The sequence below is a fragment of the Papaver somniferum genome, chromosome 9, assembly GCF_003573695.1.
Source record: "Papaver somniferum cultivar HN1 chromosome 9, ASM357369v1, whole genome shotgun sequence".
Lineage (NCBI taxonomy): Eukaryota > Viridiplantae > Streptophyta > Magnoliopsida > Ranunculales > Papaveraceae > Papaver > Papaver somniferum.
Window position 1 is genome coordinate 194352682 of NC_039366.1, and position 25249 is coordinate 194377930.

The following is a 25249-nucleotide window of genomic DNA, read 5'->3' on the forward strand; positions in this document are numbered from 1 at the left end:
GAAAAAATTTATAGGACCCAAATATAGGCCCCAAACTAGCCGGACTAACTAATAACAAAAGAAATTAGGTGACTCTCCAAAAATTTCTATGGACTAACAATAAATTTGGAAACTTTTCCGAAATCATTTAAAATCACATTCAATTACCTCCCTGGTAGATTAGTTAATGATAATAATGTAATAAAACTAATACTCCCTCCGTCCAACTTTACTTGCCTAAATTGTGTTTTTTTTAACAAATTTGTACCAAACAATTAGTATATTTCCTATTAAAATTATCTAATTATCAGAAAAGAAACAAAAAATATGATATGAAAACTAATATTTTGAACAAATAATTTGAAAGATCGATGGTGTATGTGGAAATAATTTGAATTTCTTTCAAGTTTTTGCGAAATCCAAATTAAGCAAGTAAATTTGGTCGGAGGGGTAAAAGGAATGTATTAAGCCTCAATTATTTATGTTTCGGACGATTTAATCCTTTGCAACCCCAAGTGGTATGGAAAAGAAAAAAAAGAAGTTGCTAAAACCCAGTCAGTCATTAACTAGGGTTTAAACCCGTCTAAGAAATTTGCCCGCTCTTTCCCCCAAACTCAAAATCTCCAAAAGAGCGGGAGAGAGACGGAGAGAAAGTAAACTAGGGTTTGTTATCATGTCGATTAGAAGTAGGAATTTCACAGTTGTTGGTGAATTCAAACCATTTGGTTTGATAGCAGAAGCATTAGACGGAAAACAACCATTTGAAAGTGCCGCCAACAAACCAGAAAAGTACGATTACTTCCTTTTCAACCCTAAAATCACTCGTGAGAATGACAATTCATTCGATTACGATTCATCTGCTTCTTCTTCTTGTGATCAAAGTGATCACGAACTCTTCATTCGTGGAAATCGGTAAGTTTATATTTCCCAAGTAATTCCATTAATTTTCACATAATTTTGGTGTAATCAAAATTCGTTTTGATGGCGATTTTGTTATTATTATAGGATAATATGGAGCTCAGGTTCTCGTATTCAGAAGAGATATACATCTCCTTCTACCGTCTTAAAGGTAGTTGAGTTCTAGTTTAATCAGTACTTACTTTGAATTTGGGTGTGAAAATCTGTGCATTAATGAATTTGTTTGTAATTTAGGCATGTTGGTGTCGTTTGGGTGTCAATTCAGAATCAGTGCTATGTGTATTACAACGTGATACTTTGGCAATTTATAATACCTCTGGCGAAGTAGTGAGGGTTCCTCTCCCACATACAGTTGTGTCAATTTGGCCTGTTCCGTATGGGGTAATCCTTCAAAAAGGAACTGAGGGAAATCAACTACCTTATGTACCTTTTTCATCTTCTTCGAGTCCATTTGTTAGTGCACGTCCGAAAAGAGATCATGGGTATAGTCCACAATTGCATCCAAATACACGTAATTCATTTGATAAGGGACATATAACTAAGCAATCGTCGCATCTGGTTCTAAAAGATTTGCTGGAAGAACCTCAGGTACGAACTTTTAAATCCTCTTAGTGACATACTATTTTTCTTCTTCTCCTTTGTGAAAGACATTACTGGAATGTGTGGTAGATAGTCATTGTTTCCATACAGCGTACATCCACATCTATGAATAGCTTTCATGGCCTGTTGTTACACAGTTTGCGATATTTGTGTACACTAGATCTCAAAAGAGCCCAAGTTCCTCTTTGTGATCTTAAAACTCAAACTGCTCTTCTAACAATATATTGTTGTTACACTAGCTAACTGAACGCATGTCGCCTTTCAAACTGAGTTTTTTTTTATGTTTAAAGGTGTAACAATTTATTTGGTTTAAGTAAGTGTTGGGTACTTTACATTATCAGGCCACCTTTGTTGAAGAAAGGGGACATATGAACGTGATGAAAGATTTTGATGAAAGAACTATTTGGACTAGTGATGTTGTTCCTTTAATGGCAACATACCACAAAGGTTCGACATCCCTCTCCTCCCTCTATCTACTTATCAAAGCTAAGTTGAATTTGGTGGATGTTATTCAGATGCTTACCGTATTGATGCTTTGGACAGGAAAAATGCAACATTCCCTCTGGTCCATTGAAATTGTTGGTTCCAATCCTGGATCTGCCAGTGCAAATTCGTGTGAAGTGCTTCCCGACGGGATGTTAGTTAAACAATTCTTTTTCCGGAGAATATGGCAGGGAAAGGGTGCTCAGTTTGCTGCTAGTAAGGTGCTTGATTTAATTACAACGTGTTATTCCATTGGTAAAAGGATAGGAATATAATTTTGTATATATAATAATTGTCAGGTGAAGTCTTCTTTGATGCATGATTTCATTTTTGTATCACTTATATGCTCTTCAACGTGTATCCATCTGATCCCAATAGTTTCTAGATACTTGAGAAGTACATATCATTAGATGCGTTGACTGGTTATGTTTTGTGTCTTAACCTTGATAACTTATTTCTGTGTATGGATGCTGCAGAATGCAATTTCTTCTATCATGAAGTTGTGATGCTTTTATCTTTGGTTGTTATTATTTTGTTCTGTTCATTTTCCACTTGTTTTTAGATATTTAAAAGTTCGCCCTCTACATCTTGTATGGCCTTTTAATTTGATCTTCCTCAGGTTTTTCTGGCAACGGAAGTCGATGGGGTACCTATTATCTGTTTCCTTCTGCAACAACAAAAAATACTTCTCTGTTTACGACTCCAAACTGTAGAGATAAATAATGAAATTCTCTTTGATATCAAACCTGATATGAGCTGGAGTATCCCTGCAATTGATGCTGCTTGTGTGATTGTGACACGGCCAAGGTAATAAAACCTCTGTTTCTTTTCTAGTGCACCGTTCTTGCACATGCCCTCATTCAAGTTTTTCTGCAGAGTAAAAGATGGGTTGCTGCCATTTGGTGACATCATTGTCTTGGCTCCGGAAAACATCGTTCTTCTTTATGTAAGTTGTCTTTTTATTATGCTTATCTTGTTTGTAAATTATGTGGTTGAAAGCACGGTATTTATGGAAAGTTATGAAACTTAGATAGCATTGTTTCTCATTAAAGTTTGAAGGAAGTCATTTCGCACGAACAAATGTTCATCTAATTGCTTACATAAACATGTAGATATATTTGATACCATTTTTTCCCTTTAATATTCACCATTATGACAGTTGTGTTTTTGTTATTTTAAATGTTTAGCATGAGAGTTATTTTTACATTGGTGTCCATAGCAGCTGTTTCAACAAAAGCACTTCAAATGTTTAAATCATCCAATACAGATAATGTCGACATTCTTTGAAGACTCTTATCCTTAGGATTCCAACATATCTTATTGTGGTCATTTTATTATAGCTCGGATGATTGTTGCTTATACTTCTGTACAATAAATGATTGTGTCATTTCCATGTGTAAAACTGCAGTCTGGAAAGCAATGTCTGTGTATGTATTCACTACCATCTGGGCTGGGTAAAGGCATGCATTCATCTCATCCTAGCTCTTCAGCATCATCATCTTTTCGCAATGAGTTAAAAATTACAGGACTGGCTGAGGCTGTTGAAGGTCGAGTTAATGTAATTCTTAGTAATGGACAGGTGTGTTATTCCACTCCATTCTGTGGTTGGAAATCTGAATCACTGATGGGTATGTATTTGTAGATTGACTAGATCTGTAATAATCTGCAGGTGTTTAGATGTGCTTTAAGAAGAAGCCCTTCTTCTTCCTTGGCAAATGACTGCATCACGGCAATGGCACATGGGTTACATTCTAATTTCTATAATCACTTCCTGATTCTTCTTTGGGGCGATGGTGACTCTGCATATTTGTCAAATGCTGATTCTTGTGTCAATTCAGAGTGGGAGGCTTTTAGTAATATTATACTGCAAATGTGTAGAAAATTGAAGTTTATTCCTGAAAAGAGTTCTGGTGGTATGCTGCCTTCATCCTGGGAGTTTTTACTTAGCAGCAAATTTCACAAGAATTACTGCAACATTACTTCTTTAACTGGGACTTCTTCCTCAAAATATCTTGACTTTAAAGATAGTTCTAGACCAAACGTAGGGAATAAACAAATCCCCGAGAAGTCATTGTATGCACAGCTTCTGCTGGAGACGTTGGATGCCTTGCATGCTCTCTATGAGAGTTTGAAATTGGATAACCTTCGTAAAAGGTAAACTCTGGTTCAGTGTGTACTACTTTTGTGTGGTTGGCAAAGGTACTCCAGGCATTTGAGAAGCACACAACTATAGGAATAAAAACATGAAGCAACTAACTGAAATTTTAGAATTCAAAGCTTTTGTTCGTGTGTTGGTGCTAGCTGACTTCACATTTTCTTCATCAATTTCTCTTGGCGGTTTAGACCTTACTATCTGCAATATTTTCTCCATTTATTTTACCACACTACTAGCTAAATGTGGACATAATTGGCGGGACTCTTTATGAGTTGTTCCCTCAATGATTTTGTTTCTTCCTCTCATTTATCATTTATTTAATTAATTCTGGCACTTCTGGTAACTTAGGGCTCTTCTGCTATCCTTAGGCACATCTTTTGCTGAATATATATGCCTGTGGTTGCAGGGACTTAGGACTTCTGGTTGTTCTATTATCTGATGTAGCTGGTATTCTTGGTGAGGAAAGCTATGTAGACTACTACGTCCGTGATTTCCCTCACATGAGCCAAAAAGTGGGGACTGTCGAGACCCCTTGTTCACCTAGAACCCCTCCGAGCTTATTCAGATGGTTTGAGTGCTGTTTGCAGCGTGGTTGTCATTTGGCTAGCGTTAATGATCTTCCACCTTTAATCTGCAAAGATGGATGTTCCGTCGTGAGCTGGGCCAGAAAGATAGTTTCATTTTATAGCCTGTTATTAGGGGCTGAAAGGGTTGGCAAGAAGCTTTCGACTGGTGTTCATTGTGAAATTGCTACTGGAGCCTTCTGTACTTCTGAGGAGCTCACTATCTTGGCAATGGTTGCAGAAAAATTTGGGTTGCAACAACTAGACCTACTGCCTGCTGGTGTATCACTTCCTTTGCGACATGTGGGTTCCATTAGTCGTAATTCATAAACTGACCTTATGCATCTTCTAGTTAATCATCTAATTAAAGATACATCTCTTGTTTTGCATACATAGGCTCTGGACAAATGCAGAGAATCTCCCCCCACAGACTGGCCTGCAGCTGCTTATGTGCTTATTGGTCGAGAGGATTTAGCATTGTCATGTGCAGAACACTCAAGCAAATCCAAAGAGCTGGAATCCCAAACGAGCGTTAACTTAATTTCTGTTTCTACTCCGTACATGCTGCATTTACATCCGGTCACGACCCCTTCATCAGTTTCTGATGCAACGAGATTAGATGGTTTCACGATTGAAGATGCTGATTCTCTTGAGGGATCGACAGAAGATGGTATGGAGCATATCTTCAACTCTAGCACACAGCTGCGGTATGGGCGGGATCTGCGATTAAATGAGGTAACTGGAGCATTTTAGTCAGGCAATTTCTTTAGTTTGGCTGTAACTACATATTACATGTAACTTGTTGATTCCCCAGGTTAGGCGCCTTTTGTGCTCGGCAAGGCCTGTCTCGGTGCAAACGTCTGGGAGTCCTACTGCATCTGATCAAGACCAACAACAGGTAAATACTTTTAACTGACCTTGAAAATATTGTCATTGTGCTTGGGATCATTTACTTCTTGTAAAATGGTTAGGCTGTTAGATCAGAGACATGGGCATGTCTCTTCTTATTTCCATGAAGTTGTCATTATTTTGCAGTTTTTCTCATATATGTTCTTCAAATTTGTTTATTTTTGTTTTGTTACCTCGAAGGCTCAGCTATGGCAGCTCGCACAAAGGACTACTGCTATCCCATTCGGTCGTGGAGCATTTACTCTTGCTACAACCTGCACTCTTTTGACAGAGGTACCTCCATCTTGGTATTTGAAAATCATTATCAAGAAGAAATCTATGTCATTGTGAATTTTATAGTTTGCTTTAGTGTTAGAGGCTTTATGATGTATATATATGTTTTTTTGTTTCTAAACTTGTGTTGATATCTGTAGGCACTCGTGGTTCCAAAGCTTGTCTTGGCAGGTCGCTTGCCCGCTCAGCAAAATGCAACTGTACGTTCTTTCACATTTTCCATTTAATTATGACAGGCTTACATTTGGTCACGTAATTTAGCAGATACGATATATGTTAATGAGCGGAAAAGATTTGGCAGATAATAATATCAAGCATTTTATTGTTCCAAAAATCACCCTCTCAAGTAGATTATTAATTTTTTTAAAACTACTCTTTCAAGTAAACTTTTTAGTCTGCAATTATTAAATATGCTCCAATCTTTATACCGAGTTGAGAGGTTTTAATTATCTTTTCATGCTTCAGCTTCGACAAATAACCAAAATGTCATTTAAGTCCTGCAGATCATTGTATTATGTAAGGCTACATGATTGCCATCAAATCTTTACGGCTTTCCTGTGTTCTCTAGTTTCAGAATGTTACTAGACAATGCTGGCCTCTTAGTTTTATAGTTAGTCTATTGTATTTATTTTTACGGCTTTCCCGTGTTCTCTAGTTTCAGAATGTTACTAGACAATGCTGGCCTCTTAGTTTTATAGTTAGTCTATTGTATTTATATCAATCAGTTTTTCCCTCGAACAGGTAAATCTTGATCCAAGTATAAGAAATATACAGGAACTTAGAACTTGGCCCGAGTTTCATAATGCTGTTGCTGCTGGGTTAAGACTGTCACCTTTACAGGTTTGTCATTGTGTAATGTAATAAGAGATGTTTTGTAAATCGACGCTGGAACCACTAATGCATCTGGTACTGTTTTTGGCAGGGGAAAATCTCAAGAACATGGATAACATATAACAAACCCGAGGAGCCAAATGTTACCCACGCAGGACTGCTCCTTGCCATAGGATTGCATGGACAGTTGCGTGTTTTAACTGTCACTGACACTTATCAGTATTTCTCACAGGTGTAGTACTCCACTTAATTGTTTTGCCTTTAATTACAGATTCTAATATTTTCTGTTTTATTAAGAAATAAGTTCCATGCATAGAACATATAGAGTTTCTCATTTAAGAACTAACAGGAGCACGAAAGCACGACTGTAGGATTGATGCTTGGTTTGGCAGCATCCCATAGGGGAACTATGCAGCCAGCTGTATCTAAGGTAAAACTATGTTAAGCCTTTCGTATAGTCTCTTTATACTCGTGTTAATGTATGTTGGTTTCTATTCATAGCTTAATTGATAAGATTACTTCTCAGGAGAGTACATGATCTCTATATATTTTGCATCCTTACCTTTAGGGTATATTATTAAAAGTAGTCTTACTAATCCAGAAAAGGACTGCATGGATTCACATAAGTTTAAAGATTTACTGGATGGTAGAAGATGTGCCAGCATACAGATTTATAATTTTAGTGGTTTACGGTGTTTTGAAACTTGGTGCTCTTGATTGTTTTAAACTTTGGGCATATATTGGAATGGGTCCAAGGTGAAACTTTTAGTTCTCTTCCTAATATTTTAAACTTGCTCATGATTGATTCTAGAGCGGTCTTTTATGTTTCCAAGGTGAAAGTCCAGTTAATATTTTGCTGAACATGATACTGTCTCCTTGCAGGCTCTTTATTTTCATATTCCTTCTCGCCATCCATCTACCTTTCCAGAATTGGAATTGCCAACACTTTTGCAGGTAAAGAAGATCTCATGCTTGGCGTTACCACCACTCTTTACTTGTATACATCTATCACCAGGATCATGGGGTGCCCTTGGTTACAGAGAAGATACAAAAAAAATTCAATTGATTTCATGATATTTGTGTAGAGAATTTTTTTCAGATAAGCTTCTAATAGGTTTTGCCTCTTCTGAATCATTTTAAACTTCTTATTGTTTTTTCCTCAGTCAGCAGCTCTCATGGCTATTGGGATACTTTATGAAGGATCAGCGCATCCACAAACTCTACAAATTCTTCTGGTATTCTGTTCTGTGTCTGTAGCAGCCTTAAGTACCTCCACTGAAAAATATTTAGGTTCAAAGTTTTAATGAAATAGTTCTATTTTTTCCATTTAGTTCTTAAATATTCTGAGAAATGTATAATAGCTAGTCATTAAAGAGTAAGAAAAAAGAACTGAACGACATAACTGGTCAGTATGATTGATAGCTGCATCTGAAGACAAATAGCTTTTCAGTTTAATTCATAATTCTTAACATTGTATTCTTATAAGCTATAACTTGAATTTTGCTGCTCATGTTCTTTCTATATGACTCACTGGTATGTTTTTTCAACTGCTTGGAAAGGGGGAAATCGGGCGTAGAAGTGGAGGTGATAATGTACTTGAAAGAGAAGGCTATGCTGTTGCAGCAGGATCTGCACTGGGGCTCGTAGCTTTGGGTACGCGTCATTCTCGTCACAGTTAGTAAGTTACATGAATTTAGCACCAGTAGGCCATGCCTTCTGATGTGGTTTAACTTTTGATAAAGGTCGAGGGGAAGACGCATCTGGTTTCATGGACACTTTGGTGGACCGTCTATTCCAGTATATTGGTGGCAAAGAGCATCATAGTGTACGGCTGCTGGATTTGTTTCTTCAAACTTATGTAGCTTTATCAGCATTTATGTTTTGTCTGTACGATATTTGGTTAACTCAGCACATGGTTAAAATTTGTCCTTATACGTGTTGTCTAACAAGCTTTTCCTAGATTCTCATTTATTCTTTGATGATAACATCCAAATTCATTGTCTTTATCAGGATAGATCTTTTACCACACCACCATCTGTTGACGATCCCAACCGCTCTGCCGGGCAGGTACAGTAACTGTGCAGCCAGCCTTTAGTTTCCTTTTTGGGTCTGTTCGTGCATGTGAATTTATCTTTATACATCTTAGAGTAATTGCAGCAAGTATCTTGTATCGGTAGTGATGTTAATGGAATTGCCGTGTCACCCTCTTGGTATGGTTAGATGATGGATGTCACACCAGTCAATGTCGATGTAACTGCACCTGGTGCTATAATTGCTCTAGCTTTAATGTTTCTGAAGGTAAGATGTTGACAAGTAAAGTTTAAGTAGTTTCTTAGTGTTAGCAATCCAATCCCTGCAATATGTCCTTAATCATATCTTTTCACTTATCTTCCTACAGACAGAATCGGAGGTTACGGCTTCAAAGCTTTCTATCCCACAGACTCATTTTGACTTGCAATATGTAAGGCCTGATTTCATAATGCTGCGTGTCATTGCTCGGAACTTGATAATGTGGAGCAGGTATGGTACTATTATTTGGACCGACAATGAAGTACCCCTCGACGAATGTTTATTTAGTGTCGATTTGGTGCATGCAGAGTTCAGCCATCTGGAGAATGGATTCAATCCCAGATTCCTGAAATTGTGAAGATTGGGGTTGCAAACCTAGGAGATGAGAATGGAGAGACTGATGAAATCGATGTAGAAGCACTAGTTCAGGCGTATGTCAATATATTAGCTGGATCATGCGTTTCTCTCGGTAGGTTTCCTTTGTCATGTAAATTGCAGTTCATTTTGATGCTGCCATACTTTTTGTACTTGAATTCCTTATTTCTGGAGTTAGGTTTGTTCTTTTTCTTAATATCTCTTGTAAGTTCCGACATCTTTCTGCTATAGGTGTCCTTACCTGTTGTTTCCTTGAGATTGCACAGAAGATTATTTAGATAATTGTTCTTACAGTAATGTTATATTTGAATTTGTTTGTGTGATTTGTGTAAAGTGGTTGTTGGCAGGGTTGAGGTATGCTGGTACCAGAAATAGCAATGCACAGGAGTTGCTCTATAATTATGCTATCTACTTCTTAAATGAGGTTATTTTTTGCTCTGATGTGGCTCTACATCTTTGTTCCTTGAGATGATTAAACTTAATCAATCAATCTACCTCTGCAGATTAAGCCTGTGACTGGTGCAAGTGTGAGAACTTTGCCTAAAGGTTTATCACTATATGTAGATCGAGGCACATTGGAAATATGCTTGCACCTCATTGTTCTTTCCCTCTCAGTGGTAATTAGAAGATTGCTCTCTGATATGCTTAATCTGTTTATTGCTTCAAAATCTGACCAAGCTTCTGAACCTTGTTAGGTTATGGCGGGATCTGGCCATCTCCAAACTTTTCGTCTGTTAAGATTTCTTCGTTGTCGAAGCTCTTCAGATGGACATGCTAATTATGGTTTTCAAATGGCTGTATGTTTTATTTATTGTGTAAATACAATTATTTGGTATTTAGACATTACTTTTTTCCCTTATCCGTTATTCTTAAATTTACGTCATTCGGAGATATGATTTCTCTATCTCCAGCATGTTTATATTTTCAATATTTTTTTCAGGTTAGTTTAGCTATTGGTTTCTTGTTCCTTGGTGGAGGAATGCGGACCTTTTCAACTTCAAACAGTTCAATTGCTGCTTTGCTGATTACCCTCTATCCCCGCTTGCCTACTGGACCAAACGACAATCGATGCCACTTGCAGGTATAATAAGATATGAGTTTCCTTGTGTGTGGCATGTTTGCAGGACTAGCAGGGAGCTAGTCATATCATTTACTTGAAAAGATATATATCTCATTGTTTTATAGTAAGCCCGGTAGGTAACTTGCTGTACGGCGCATTTTGTACAGGCGTTCAGGCACTTGTATGTCCTTGCAACAGAAGCTCGCTGGGTGCAGACTGTTGATGTTGACACAGGTTTGCCAGTTTATGCACCTCTTGATGTCACCGTTGCAGAAACTGAACATTATTCAGAAACAAGCTTTTGTGAAGTTACACCTTGTATTCTACCAGAACGCTCCATTGTAAGTTGAATTACTCACTGTCGACCTACATTGGACTCATCTACCCAGAGCCTGTTAAACAAATGTCTACCTAAATGATAAGCACTAACTTCACTTCTAATCCAAGGTTACTTGTATCTTGTCATAGCTGAAAACTGTTAAAGTTTGTGGACCTAGGTATTGGCCTCAGGTGATAGAGCTAATTCCAGAAGGTACTGTATGTGTGTGGGACCCCTGCTGTTGTTCCATTCTGAATTTGTTATTAAAACAAGTATAGAATTGCTAATCCTGCTGCCATATTTTTATATTTCACACAGATAAACCCTGGTGGAGTTCAGGAGAGAAAAATGACCCCTTTAATGGTGGCATAATCTATATCAAACGGAAAGTTGGAGCTTGTTCATATGTGGATGACCCTGTTGGGTGCCAGTCACTGCTCTCACGAGCGATGCACAAGGTTAGTTGTATAGTTAACCTGATACCCTCGTATACATCAGAATCATCCTTGTAACATTCTATGCATGACATTTTTTTGTTTTTTTTTTGGACAGGTTTGTGATTTGGCAAGTTTACGATCTTGTGCTACCAGTGGCAATGGAAATAGTGAACTAGGTTTGTTTAAAGTTGATCAGCTGGTCAGCACGTTCTCATCAGATCCTAGCTTAATAGCTTTTGCGCAGCTTTGCTGCGACCCTTCTTGGAATAGCAGGCAAGTGTTATTCTGTTGTAGTTTTTGTTACGTGTTTGTTTTCTTATCATCTTGTTGCACCCTTTTGCTTGTATACTTGCCAAATCTCCCAGTTTCTTGCATGGATGAGTTTTGCAGGAACCAGGATAATTGAACTTTTTTTTTTAAGCTTAGCAAATAAATAATCTTAGAAGTTAAGAACCATATAAATTTTACACTAGTAGAACTAGAAGAACACCAACGACAGTGGATAACCAAAGGACCTAAACAAAATTAAAGTAACTAAAAGAGAAAACTAATAGATACAATCTTCAAGAACTAACAGCTATAATCTTCAGGAACTTGTTTTCTTATTCAATGAAGCATCTATTTGCAGATTGGACGTTGATTTCCAGGAATTCTGTTTACAAGTATTATTTGACTGTGTGAGCAAGGACAGACCAGCTTTGCTACAGGTAATTTGAGATTGCAGTCTTTGCTACAGGTAATATGTAAAATGGAAACATCACAATTTTTATGTATGTCCGCTGCTCTTATCTAAAACCTTGAATAATGACAATGCTGAAAATAACACAGGTATATCTTTCATTATACACAATTATCGGATCGATGGCTGAACGAGTGTCCAGCAGTAATGTCGTATTCAGTGACTCCATCTTCATCTCTAGTTTAAAGGTGATCATTAAATTTGCATTTCTGCAGGATTTATCCCCCTTCTCGTTATCAGAGTTGTTCACCTCCAGAATTTTACTTTATTATTTCTGCTGGCACTTGAATATCCTGAACCGAAATATGGACATAGAAGTGTTGCAGATAATTTGATGGAAGTAACCCTTTTATGAACATGCAGGTTGCACTTGCCTACAATGAGGCTTTGATCAGTGGGAAATTAACCAGTTCAAAGGGGGGTATAGTCCAGTCCACCTTCATTGCATCTCTCAGGAAGAGGGTTGAAGAAATCATTAACTATTCAAGAGCTAAGGATGACCTATATCACTATCTGAATGGGGCGAATTGGTCACAAGTCCAAGGAGACAAGAATGCAGTGCTTGCTTGGTATCTTCAGTGGTTCAGCGTCCCACCTCCTTTCGAGGTTAAGTCCGCGATAGGAAAACTTAGGCCCATAGTTGAGAAGTCATCATCGGTCCCTCTTATGCGTTTGCTGCTGCCTAGAACCCACATTACCGCCATTTCAGAGATTGATCAGCTGCAGAGTTCTCTAACAATCCCTTGTTGATTTTGCATGACAGAAGTTGTCAAACATGCATCTAATCAAACTTACCTCCAACAACAACGGCAGGCATCAAGACTGCTCTTATTTTCACAACTCAGGTGCAAAGAAGAAGAAAGGTATATTGTTCAACTAAAGATGACAGAGCAAAATAAACCTTGTATAACCTTCATCAAATCAGGATTCCATCCACAAACACAAACACTTGAAACAGTAACGGATTCTACAGCAGTAGCAGAATGACGTTTTTGCGGGTTTATTCTGTTCCATCAACTATAAGTACCAGCATTGTTAATCTATTTAGTTTAGTTGCGTAAATGTTGTACCATAATATAAGCTGCATGTAAATGAAAAATCCAAAATTGTGAACCCTATTTATATGTTTATTTCAGTAAAAGATTATAAGTACAGAAAAGTCATACAAACACCGAAATGCATTCGTTAACCCAAATTCATCAAACTCATACCTACATTCAATAATCCAAATAATGTCGAATCGTTTTTCTTCTGCCCGTCACCCTCTTAAACCGTTTTTCACTTTCTTTATCCCTCATGAAAAAGAACTTTAGAAACTGAAATACTAGAAAAAACCAGAATGCACCCCACGAAAAACTTCCGCCTAGAGAAAACCCTCCACCACCTCCACCACCACCACGATAATAAGGTGGAGGTTCCTTGCCACCACCGAGTCCTGACCCACCATCATCCAATATAGGATGTTTCCCCATAAAAGGAGACACCACAACGTTTGGTGTATCTACGGTTACAGTTTCACCCTGCGCAGCACCGCCTCCGCTCATTGAAAAACATTTGCTCAAGCATCTGGAAGATTTCATCAATGGTTGAATTGACATGTTAGGCGATTTTATAACCAGAGCAGATTTTGCAAACCCTTTGTTGATCGGGCTGAAAAAAAACCTTCCCAACCTTCCCCCGGAATATGTTGATCCTGCAACTCTTGTGGCTGTGGGGAATTTAAGACCAGGAGACAGGGTTTTCATCGGTGTGATAGATAAAGAAGCCATATCTGAATTCTTTCTTTCTTTGGATGAAAACAGAGAAAACGGGACGATCGTAGTGATTCTTTGGAAGAAGTTGATCGACGGAAATATTAGGGCAAATATTACAAGGAGTTTTAAAAGAAGCTCACAGTTCTTTCCCTTTCTCTCTAGAATGATCTTTTTATATCCAAGGGATCCAGTCCCGCCCGGTTACCAGTTTCTAAGTCTGAACCGGGACTGAGTTGGATTCAGTTTGTGATGATTTCAGTCGTCCACCCAGGAGTCTGCCAGTAGTAGTTTAGTATAGAGTGCCTAATAACTTATTTCAGTAGTTGAGTCCGTGGGATTAACGACATGCGTCGACCATCCTGTGAGTAATAGTTTATTGGCGCTGGAGTTGTTGATCAAGTTCGTCTAACGAAAGTTGTAATTCCAGTACTGGTAGTTTATGCGGGTAGGCGTACTCATCGGACGGCTCTAAGGCAACTGTCATTCTTTCTAGGTATCCGGGGGTAGACCTGCCAAATCCTGTAGTTTGATAGGTATCGAAGGGATGTTGTGCCGCGTACGTCCCGAGCTTCTGTCGTCGGCCCTTGTCATGAGACCACTATCTATGCATGTCTTTTCCGCCTGGACTCTCAATCTTTTGTGGATGACTCTAAGAGGAGGTTTCCCGTTGAAGGTCGCAAAAGAAGAAGTCCCGGATATATAATTAAAGGCCTTGTTCCGTAAGAAAAACCTCCCTCTCCACCCAGCTCTATCTGCAGGCCCCTTCTGCTGATTTTGATGTCTCTCATGGCCGAATTCTTGCGTTCTCTACCATAGAATTCTTTACCGCATCTTCCACCTAACTGCTTGTGAAAAATTAGGGTTCAAGTGATTTGCTATAGGGTACATTACTTTTTTTTTTTTTTGACGACAAAGAACAAAATTTATTTGAAAAGGGTTCTGAATCACTAAAAATGAGATAAAGAAACCCAAAATAAGTTACATGGATGTGCAAATAAATGCATCCCAATTACAAATAAGAGTGGACAGAATGAAACATTCGAAAATATCTGTATGCAATTTGTTAGAAGGTCTAATGAAACATTAGCAAAGTCCAATTGAACAACAATGACTTTACCTCTATAATAATCTGATTAGAAGGTCTACTGAAATTACGAACAATTTGTTATTTCTTTCCTTCCACATACTCCACCAAATGGAAAAAGGCAAATATCCCCACAAACGTTTCAGCTTCTTCTTACTTTTCTTGTTCTTCCATTCCCACAAAGTTCTTCTAATATCGCTTGCAAAAACCCAACTTATTCCAAAACTAGTCATAAAATAAGACCATACCTCAAAAGTTGTTTTGCAATGTAAGAATAAGTGAGCATTAGTTTCCTCATGAACACCGCACAACAAACAATTAGCATTATGGACCATTCCTGCATTGTATAATTGATCCAAAGTGGGGGCTCCACTATAACAAAGAGTCCAGGCAAAAAACGAGACTTTTAGAGGTACCTTTGGATTCCAAAGATGCTTATCTGGAAAAGAGATAAAGCCTTCAGTTTCAAGAACTGAGTATGCAGAAGCAACTGAAAATCCTTTCCCATTGCCGTATATCCACTGTCTATCATCTGTAGCAGCAATATCGAGAGTAGAAATAGGATCGCCTATCACCTGTAATAACTGAATTACTTCTTGCAGTTCTAATTCATTCAAAGCTCTGACGAACAGTAAATTCCAAACTCCCTGATCTGAAACCATCTCCCGCACAGTAAGTTTTTTACCTTTGGAAATTTTGAATAACGAAGGAAATTTCAATCTTAACGTCTGTTCACCTATCCACAAATCCTCCCACAAGTAAATACCAGCCCCATCCCTTATGATCAAAGTAGTACCAGATTTTATGAAATCTCTCGATTTAAGAATACCCATCCAAAGACTCCGACCAATAGTTCTATTAGACTGATTAGGAAGTAACACTTCATGAACTCCACCAAATTTTTGTGCTATAAGTCTTCTCCACAATGCATGTTTCTCACTGCCATAACGCCAAATCCATTTTGCATGAAGGGCCTTGTTTACTAACTGCAACTTCTTTATACCCACACCACCTCTGGCTTTCGGCAGATTAACTTTAGTCCATGAAACCCAACTCCTCTTCCTAACTGTTGAACTCGAGCCCCACAAAAAATTTCACATAATCCTATCAAGTTCTTTAACTACACTGCCTGGAATTTGAAACAAGTTCATGTAGTACACTGGAAGACTAGCTAACACGCTTTGAATCATCACTAACCTCTGCCCCTTTGATAAGTAAGTCCTTTTCCACCCTGCCAATTTTTGAATCACTTTATTCCAAACCAATCTGCACTTTGACTTACTTCCTAATTGAATGCCCAAATAATTCAGTGGTAAATTGGTAGAAGAACACCCAAAAATGTCAGCACATACCTCTCCGTTATGTAACTGACCAAGCCCAACAATTGTGCTTTTCATGTAATTTACTTTTAATCCAGAGATTGTTTCAAACGCTATAAGAATATTCTTCAAATGTTGCACCTGAACTTCATTATCATCTAGAAAAACTATTAGATCATCAACAAAATGAAGTTGTGTTGTCACTATACCTTGATCAGCTACTTTGAAACCAGAAATTAAACCTTGATTCGCCGCTGATTTAAACATCAAAGAAAGCACCTCCGCAACTAGAATGAACAAAAATGGTGAAATAGGATCACCTTGCCCGATTCCCTTCTGACTTCTAAATAATTTAGTTGCTTCACCCTTGAGAAGAACAACGAATCTAGGCGTTGTAATACACCATCTAATCCAACTCCTACATTTACAACCAAAGCCAAATCTTGCAAGCGCAGTATCCACACATCCCCAATTAACATTATCAAACGCTTTTTCGAAGTCCACCTTGCAAATGATACCGGTATATTACTTATTTCCTTAGACGTAAATCCAAATACTCCTTAGACAACTATTTTCACTAATGTCTAGTTGTTTGTGGGTAAAAATGGCCTGCGGGATTTCATGGTAAAATTGGTGGAGGAGTAAATGTTCGCTGAAGAAGGTGCTCGAAAGACTAATTTGTAACACCCTAGCCTAAATCAAAACAACGACTGTTCTACATTCAATTCAGTCACATGAGGAGGAGAAGGGTCCGTCTGTCGGGAGGGAAGCTGAGTTTCTGTGGAGATCAATGGAGATTGATTTGTTGGTGATATGATGTGTCGCAATGCTATGAAAATGATTCTCTATGTAGATGAGAGAAATCTTCTGAAAGTGTTTGGTAATTTGACTGCCGTATGTTTGCTTACGTTGACTCTTATTAATCTTATCAAAGCATATAGGTTTCAGAAACCTATTTACTAAAGCACATCAATCTCCTGTAAGTGGTGACAGTTGAAGGAAGCAGAAGAATGGGGAAGTGGGAGATCGTGCAGAAACCACTTCCACGTTGCATGAAAGACTTTGTTGATCGACCATCCATTATTCCATCTTCTCCCTTAACTGCCTGCACGAATTACCACAACTTTCATCGTGGATGTACCTCACATCACACGTGTTGTAGGCCGTCAGACCAAAACCCTAGTGATATCCCCCCATGTGACATGAATTGATGACTCATCTGTGAGTCTACTTTGCAGATGCATTTAATATGTGGTCAATCTTTGACCTAAGACTATGAGTCTTATGAACTGAATAAATGAAGTTCAAGGTTATGATGAAGCATGGAATGTTGGAACAACAACATGCTTTGCAGACCATGGACGTTGGATTAGGTCATCAATGACCGCGACACATTATTATGCTTATTGAAACAATAGTGATAGTCGAATAACTTTAATATGGTTTGATGAGATTGCTCGATCAATCATAAACTATTATGCTGGTGCACTGAGCACTTATGAAAATAATCATTGTCGAATGATCATAGAAGACCTTTCTTGTGTCAAGAGTTAGTTGAATAATGAGGAGAGATTATAATTTGAAATACTGGTCGACTGACGAACCAAATGTTGGTTGGTGAATCAATAAAATACTGAAAGCTTGAACGATATAAAATTATCAAATGTTGATAGCGGAATCAACATGAGAAATATTGAGACCCAAATATTGATAACGAAATCAATATGAGAAATATTTATTTGTAGAGCAATTAGATAGTTGAATCAATATTGCTAGAGATGGCGGTTATGAACCTTGTTGGGCGTACCCATTGCTAGATGAAGCAATTAGGGCATTGAAAATTCCTCATTTCTGCTTTAACTTCTAGGAATGTCCAAGGATGCATAAATCCTTTGACACAAAATCACTTGGCAAATCTAATTAACACTGAAAAACCTGAAATTATTTTCCTCTCAAAAACTAAAAACCAAAGACAGTTTGTTAAATCACTAATTTCCCCTTTTCCTAATTACCATATAGTTGAACCAATTGGCACACCAGAGAGAATGGCTATAGCTTAGATTGATGGTTTTCACTTTGAAATAGTTCAATGGAACATCAATATGATTACTTAGCTTTTGACAGCAAACAATGGTCTTTGACATGCTTTTGTGGTAGCCCCCATCCATTTAATTAAAAAATAGCTTGAGACTTTCTAGAGGAAATCAATATGCAAATAAATAGGAGAAACATTCCATGGGTGGTCCTAGGAGACTTTAACATGATCTTCAACCAATCTGAGAAATTGGGAGGCTTTCCCTTTAATAAATCTAATAGTAAGTATTATATCAACATTTTAGAAAGAGCTGGCTTATATGAATTGGGTTACTCTGGTCCAGACTTCACTTGGGTTAATCATAGAGAAGGTAACCAAAACATTCAGGAAAGGTTAGATATAGCAGTAATTAATGCTGATTGGCACCTTCAATTCCCTAATGCTTCCCTGAAACATCTTGTGGCCATTGGTTCTGATCGTTGCCCTATTCTACTTTATACTGATAACTTAGAAACTAAATAAGAATGAATATTTAAGTTCTATAACACTTGGTTAAAGGAAAGTTCATGCATTCAAGTTATCAAAGAAACATGGAAAGATCACAGTACATAAGACATTTCTCAAACTTTAGTCACAAATTTGTTTACTCTAGGAGTCAACCTGCTAGATTAGAAAAGAAATATCATTGGACCACCCTCTAAGAAAATAAAAAAACTCCTTAAAACATATTGACGGACTAAAAGCAAGTAGATATACTGAGTATCAACAGAAAAAATTAAAAGAAAAATTGATAAAATTAGATTTCATTTATGATACCCAGTAAGCCATAACAACAATCTACATATAATATTATTGAATTAGGAGAAAGAAATACTACACACTTTCGTACAATAACTTTGAGAAGAAGAAAATGGAACGACATAGAAAGTACGCTTAATACTCAAAATGTAGTAACTAGAAACAGAACCGAGATCAGTTCAATCCTTATTGACTATTTTCAAACTCTCTTTACAAAATCTTCCACTGATCAACCTTCTGATGATACTTTGTTTAATAATATAGTGCTAGTTCTCTCTATTCAAGACAATTCTAGTATTTTAGTCCCACATACTAGAGAGGAAATCTTCTTAGTTTTAAGAAACATGAAACCTAACAAATCTCCAGGACCTGATGGATTTCCAGTTAGTTTCTTCCTGCACAATTGGGACACAGTAGGTACATAAGTTACTATGATTATCCAAACTTTCTTTTTAAAATAAAAAAAGGAATCCTGATCTAAATAAAACACATCTCTTCCTAATTCTTAAAGTAAAACAACAAAAATAAACCCAGCCAATTTAGGCCAATAAGCTTATGTAATACAATATATAAAATTATTGCTAAGATTATAGCTAATAGGATTAAACTTTTTTTGGATAAAATAATATCCCCATTTCAGTCAGCCTTCCTTTCCTCTAGACAAATCTCTGACAACATTATAGTAGCTCATGAAATAATACACTATTTCAAAAACAAGAAAGCCATAACTGGTGGTCTAAGTATAATAATAGACATGTCTAAGGCCTTTGATAGGGTTAACTGGAAATTCCTCATTTCTGCTTTAACTTCTTTTGGTTTCAGCAAAGATGTTTGTCTGTTAATAGAACAATGTATTCCAACAACAACCATTTTGGTCCTTTTAAATGGCTGAAGCTTTCAACTCTTCTAAGGGTCTGCGCCAAGGAGACCCTCTGTCCCCATACCTATTCATCATATATATGGAGGTCTTTTCTAAACTTCTTCTTCAACAAGAGAATAAGAAGATACTTCATGGAGTTAAAATAACTCCTAAAAGTGAACCAATCTCTCATCTCTTCTTTGCAGATGATTGTATTTTTTTTTTGTTAAAGATGATTTGGTAGAGTGCAAGAACCTTCTTGACACTATAGAAATTTTTAGTAAAGCCTCTGGTCAACTCATTAATTTTGAAAAGTCAAGAGTTTTCTTTGGAAGAAAAGTAGCACCAAACATCAAAAAATGATGTCTAAACTTCTGAAGATAAAACATATAAGTCTTAAAGATCCATATCTAGGACCACCCCTATTTATGGACAGATCCAAAATAAAAACTTCTGTACCAATATTAGAAATAATGGAATCTAAATCCAAAGGATGGAAAGGATTAGTGCTTTCCCAACCTAGTAGATGAATAGAGCAGTCTTATCTAGTATCCCTACTTATCAGATGGGCTATTTTATACTTCCCGAAAAGATAACTAATAAAACCAATGCCATTCAGAGAGATTTTTGGTGGGGAATAGAAGCAGGAAGAAAAGTTTGAAGCCTGGCCAAGTCTTGGCAAGCCTATTTAGAAATGGCGTTTAGGTTTCAAGAGGCTCGTAAATTCAATCTAACAATGCATGCTAAATTAGCATGGAGCTAGTTAAGGAACCAGATGCCCTTTTGGGTCAAAACTACATGCTCTAGATATTTCATAAACAAAAAAACCCTGCGAGCTAAAGCAAAAACTAATGGTTCTTGGACATGGAACTGCATAAGCCAAGGTTTAGAACTTATTTATAAATATAGTATTTGGGAAGTTGGAAATAGGCATGATATTAATATATGGAATGACAAATGGATACCTGAACAAACTGAAACTTTTAGAAAATTATAGAACATCACAAAATAGTCATCTTATGTTAGTCTCTGACCTGATTGATTCTGACACCAACACTTGGAACCTTGACATCATAAACTCAAATTTTCCTAATAATATAGCGTCTCAGATTCAGAACGTTTATCTCTTTAATGATAAGAATCATATGCTTAAGAAAGATCAACTAAGATGGACACTTGCCAAATCAGGAGACTACACAGTGAAATCCATATACGACAAATTGAATGAAACTGGCACTGATATAGTTAGCTTGGATTTACCCGATTTTTTTCGGATTGCTTTATGGAAATTAGATATTTCTCAGAGATTTAAATTATTCACATGGAAATGTCTTCAGAATGCTTTATTTACTAACTCCAAACTGTTTGGAAAGGTAAAAGAAGTTGAACCTGTTAGAGCATAGCTCGGTTGAACCCACCAAGCGTTGGTATGTCAAGTTTGGTTGTCATATTTTGGTGAATCAAAACTCGAGTTAAGAGTTGCTTGATTATGTACTAGAGTCAACTTCGTATAGGTTAGCTTGAAAGTATTAGGATAATGAGACTTTACAAGTATTGCGAAGACTTGAAGATGTGAAGAAGCAAGGAGCTACAACGACAACAATCATCCTTCCACTTGAGGTTAGTGATATTTGACTTGAACTGTTTCACTCCCTAACATATCTTTCAAGTCATACATATTGAAAACAAAACTGCGAAGCATATTTGAACTCTAGATAAACATAGTATTAAGGAATACAATACGAGGTTTATTGCTTAACCATTAAACTTTATAGATAAGACATCGCCATAATCATTTGAATGCTATTATGATTATGTATGGGTATGAGGTGAGGATTTCATCCTAGGGAACAATGTTTTACATGTGTTCTAAGGAAGTAAGTTCATAAACTTGTTTGTGAACCGAAAATGAAATTGCCAGGTGTTATTGGTTTTGTTATTCATTGCTTATCTTATGAAAAACCAATATGTGTGATTGAGTATAACCATTCACGACTTATTTGTGTTATTGGTAGAACTATTTGAAAAGGCGAGGGTACCCAAATGTACCTCAATCTAAAACTTTTCCTACCTATAAGTCCTTTCCGAAAGTGATTGTCTATGGACTGAGTCGAGACAATACAACTAATCGGTTCACAGTTCGTGTGATTGTCTATGGATACGAGATCGAGACAATACAACAACGAAGTATGTTTACTTGATACAAAGGTTCAGACTTAACCAAACACAATAGGATTGATTATCAACTAATAGGAATTAATGTTTGTGTAATTTAGTTTAATTATAATAAAACAATTATAATACGGAAATATAAAGTAAATGAAACAACAAGATTTTGTTAACGAGGAAACCGCAAATGCCTAAAAACCCCGGGACCTTGTCCAGAATTGAATACTCTCAGGATTAAGCCGCTACACAAAATTACACCTAATTTCGTATAGTTGAGACCAAGCAACTAAACCTATAGTTCACCTAGTTCCGTCTGTATTCCCACACCTCCAACTTATAAATAAGTCACGTACTTCGAATAATTCATTTATTCGTATTCCAAGCAGTAAAGGAACAACAAATATTCTTGGTATCAACTCTATTCAACTAAGTGATATGAGTCGGACAAAGGATCTTCCGTTTATCTTACCATAAACTCCTTCGCCAGGTCCTTAGATCTATCTTATGTTCAATTACCGAAGTAATCGTTTAAGATTAAGGCAACAACACTCTTAATCCAAAGAATTGTGTTGATTCCGATCTACTCAATTAATCAATCCAATCTACCACAAGGATAAACCTATTATTAATTGGATCCTTTTTACCGAAACAAGTATTGTGCACACCAAAGATTATAAAACCCAAGTCAAATATCAATATCTTCTTTGTCTTCAAATCTACTTAAATCTTTAATAAAAACCTGTACACAATCACTTGAATCTCTTGTGATAATCACGTACAGAATGGAGTCTGTTAACAATGGATTATCACAAGATCGTCTTTAGAACTCACAACATTATAAAAATCCCTGTCGCAACTCTGAACTAGTTTGAGTGAATCTTATATCAGAAGAAAAGATTCTCAAGAATAAACAAACCAGGTGCAATCATATTTCACCACCGTTAGTCAATCAAATCAATCGAAAACAAAAGATAAACCGCAATTATCTGGTTTCCCACCAATGGTACGTGCTAGAGATTCTCAATCCCAAAGAAGACTTTAAAATGAGCGGCCGTAAGAGATTTCGCCTAATTAGGTTACCCTCCTTTTCGAATAGGAGGCTTCACCAGTAACAACAACAAAAGAGAAAGTCTATTGTTACGAAGGATTAGTTTGCTAAAAAGGTAAACTTCGGTATTTATAGACAAGGAAGTTTGGACACCAAGGAATTTCCAAAACCGAAAATATTCTCAAGATATTCATTAAAGCACAATTTCGTTTTCCATAATTCCTGGAAATGCTCTGTCCAAAAATAATGATCAAAATCTCTTGGAAAATCTAATTGGTAAATGCACATTACTAATTCTAGAACTTCCCTACAAAATAAAATTAATAACCTTAATTAAAAGATTCTTAACTCACTTATGTTTCGATCCTGGGATTATCTTCCCTTATCCGTTAAGGAATATCTTTGAACAATTAAAGAAATAAACATTCACAGCACGTGTTCAAAGTATGTCGACATCCTTACTTTGTAAGTTCTCTTTCACACTTACAACCTTGAAACCGATTTGCCACACTTCCAAACAAGTTTAGAATTGGTTTATCTGACTTTCAAGAATTATGTGATTGATCAAACCAACATTCAATCACAATCATGGGTTTAACAGTTCTACCAAAACAAGTTTCGGTTCTACCTCCATGTGAGTACTGTGGATAGTCACACTAGCTTTCCAAAATTCGGTTGACTAGGTACTAGGATCGGTTCCCCACATATATATGGTATCTAACTTATACGTGTTGCACATGTCCTTAGGATCGGTTCCCCTTTGCCTAAAAACGTGTTGCACATGTCCATAGGATCAGTTCCCCTTTCTGTTATAAACCTTGTTGCACCTTGTTGTAGTTTTGAAAGTGGTAGTAAAAGTTCGTTGCTCGGACTTGTAAAGATAATGGATTTTTAGATTTAAAAATATATATACAAAAATATTAACAATGGGTGCGAGAGGTAACCAAGACACTAGATTCCACTATTACGTAAAATTGATTTATAAATATTTCAAAACTCAATTCTATTCTTAAGTCCTCTTTTATCTTTAATTCACTATCAATCATACAAATTCTCAAATTTTATTTGTAAACTTTAAGCATAGATTATCAAGAGATATAACCAAGTATAACCTATCAAACTGAATAACAAATAATTAAGACAATCATTCAAATAATTTAAAACTCTGCAAAAGCAGCGATTAGGTGAATTATATAATTAAATGAAATAGTTACCCATTTATGTTGCGTGAATAGCTTCCTCCATTGCCTTGGTTACGAGGGAATTAGTCGCTCATCATATTGGAAAACCTCTCAAAGAATTTCATTAATGCTCAAAAGTGTTTTACAATGAAGAGAAAGATAAGTAAATAGTATAAAACAGGATTCTGCGACCCACAGAAGGCGTCCAGAATCAACGACACAGATATAGTGCTGTTGGTACAACGACTCAGTCGCGGAAAGGAGTGGAAAAGTGTCGCAATAAAGCGACAGTTTTTAACGACTTTCCTGCCTTGTCCAATGTTCTTCGTGTTCTTCAGTTCCAGCAGCAGCAGGAAATTCTTCACAGCGTCTGGTTCTTTGATTTTTACGTCTCTAACTCTCTCCCAACTCTCGACATCCTCTTCCCAATGACCGATACTTGTATTTATAGTGTTTTGGAGCAAGAAATCCGACCATTGATTGCGTATATTTTATCTTTAATTTGATTATTTTTTGCTGCCCAAAAATGAGAATACTTACCATTTATAGAATTTCCACACGTTAACTCGCTCCCAAAACGCTCCAAATTAGTTTCTTTATGCCTCAGAAGCTTTCCCGCACCTCCACATCACTCCATGCACAGCAGAAACACACTTGAGATCGCTTACATTGCGTGTTGCTCTGTTTTGGTTTGGTGAATCGAACCAGGAATTTTAGCCAAAATTGATCGATTTCGTCACCCATACTGTGTTCCTCAACCTATATCACATCTCTATACCAAAATTCAGCCATTGAATCGACCTAACACTACTTCATTTCTTCGATCGAAAATTCTCCTGTGTTGTGAACATTTTCCCCGCCAAAATCGATATTCAAATGAAGAAGAGGGGTGTCCCCCTATCCTGTCTTGGTGGACCCTTAGTAATTTGGGCTGGAATAGTAACTCTTGGGTTGAAATAGTAATTTTTATGGTTTCCTCCGGGACATTTCTGGGACGTTTCCGGGACATTTCTGGGGTGCCTAAACAAACATAAAAGGGTATTTTCTCCGGGGTGTAAATCATCACTTTTTG

At 36.9% G+C, this 25249-nt stretch overlaps 1 protein-coding gene across 1 annotated transcript; it reads left to right on the forward strand.

The window, feature by feature from the left end:
• The first annotated feature begins 528 nt into the window (after window positions 1-528).
• On the forward strand, window positions 529-13082 carry LOC113310274 (anaphase-promoting complex subunit 1-like). The gene is made up of 36 exons (XM_026558888.1): window positions 529-891; window positions 985-1048; window positions 1132-1485; window positions 1839-1944; window positions 2041-2201; window positions 2600-2787; window positions 2857-2926; window positions 3389-3559; window positions 3650-4134; window positions 4542-5001; window positions 5095-5433; window positions 5513-5596; window positions 5788-5880; window positions 6021-6080; window positions 6622-6720; window positions 6803-6943; window positions 7061-7141; window positions 7594-7665; window positions 7875-7946; window positions 8271-8364; window positions 8454-8536; window positions 8722-8778; window positions 8932-9009; window positions 9110-9231; window positions 9309-9469; window positions 9723-9799; window positions 9879-9992; window positions 10071-10172; window positions 10316-10456; window positions 10603-10776; window positions 10904-10967; window positions 11073-11212; window positions 11307-11464; window positions 11820-11898; window positions 12020-12118; window positions 12294-13082. Exons 1-36 carry the CDS (start codon window positions 653-655, stop codon window positions 12678-12680), a joined length of 5469 nt encoding a protein of 1822 aa, XP_026414673.1. The 5' UTR covers window positions 529-652; the 3' UTR covers window positions 12681-13082.
• Window positions 13083-25249: the final 12167 nt, after the last annotated feature.

Excerpts from the sequence above, each read along its gene's own strand:
- LOC113310274 (XM_026558888.1), top strand. The coding sequence starts at position 653 with ATGTCGATTAGAAGTAGGAATTTCACAGTTGTTGGTGAATTCAAACCA. Across the intron at positions 1,049-1,131 it reads CTCCTTCTACCGTCTTAAAG|GCATGTTGGTGTCGTTTGGG; the intron begins GTAGTTGAGTTC and ends TTTGTAATTTAG. Across the intron at positions 3,560-3,649 it reads TAATTCTTAGTAATGGACAG|GTGTTTAGATGTGCTTTAAG; the intron begins GTGTGTTATTCC and ends AATAATCTGCAG.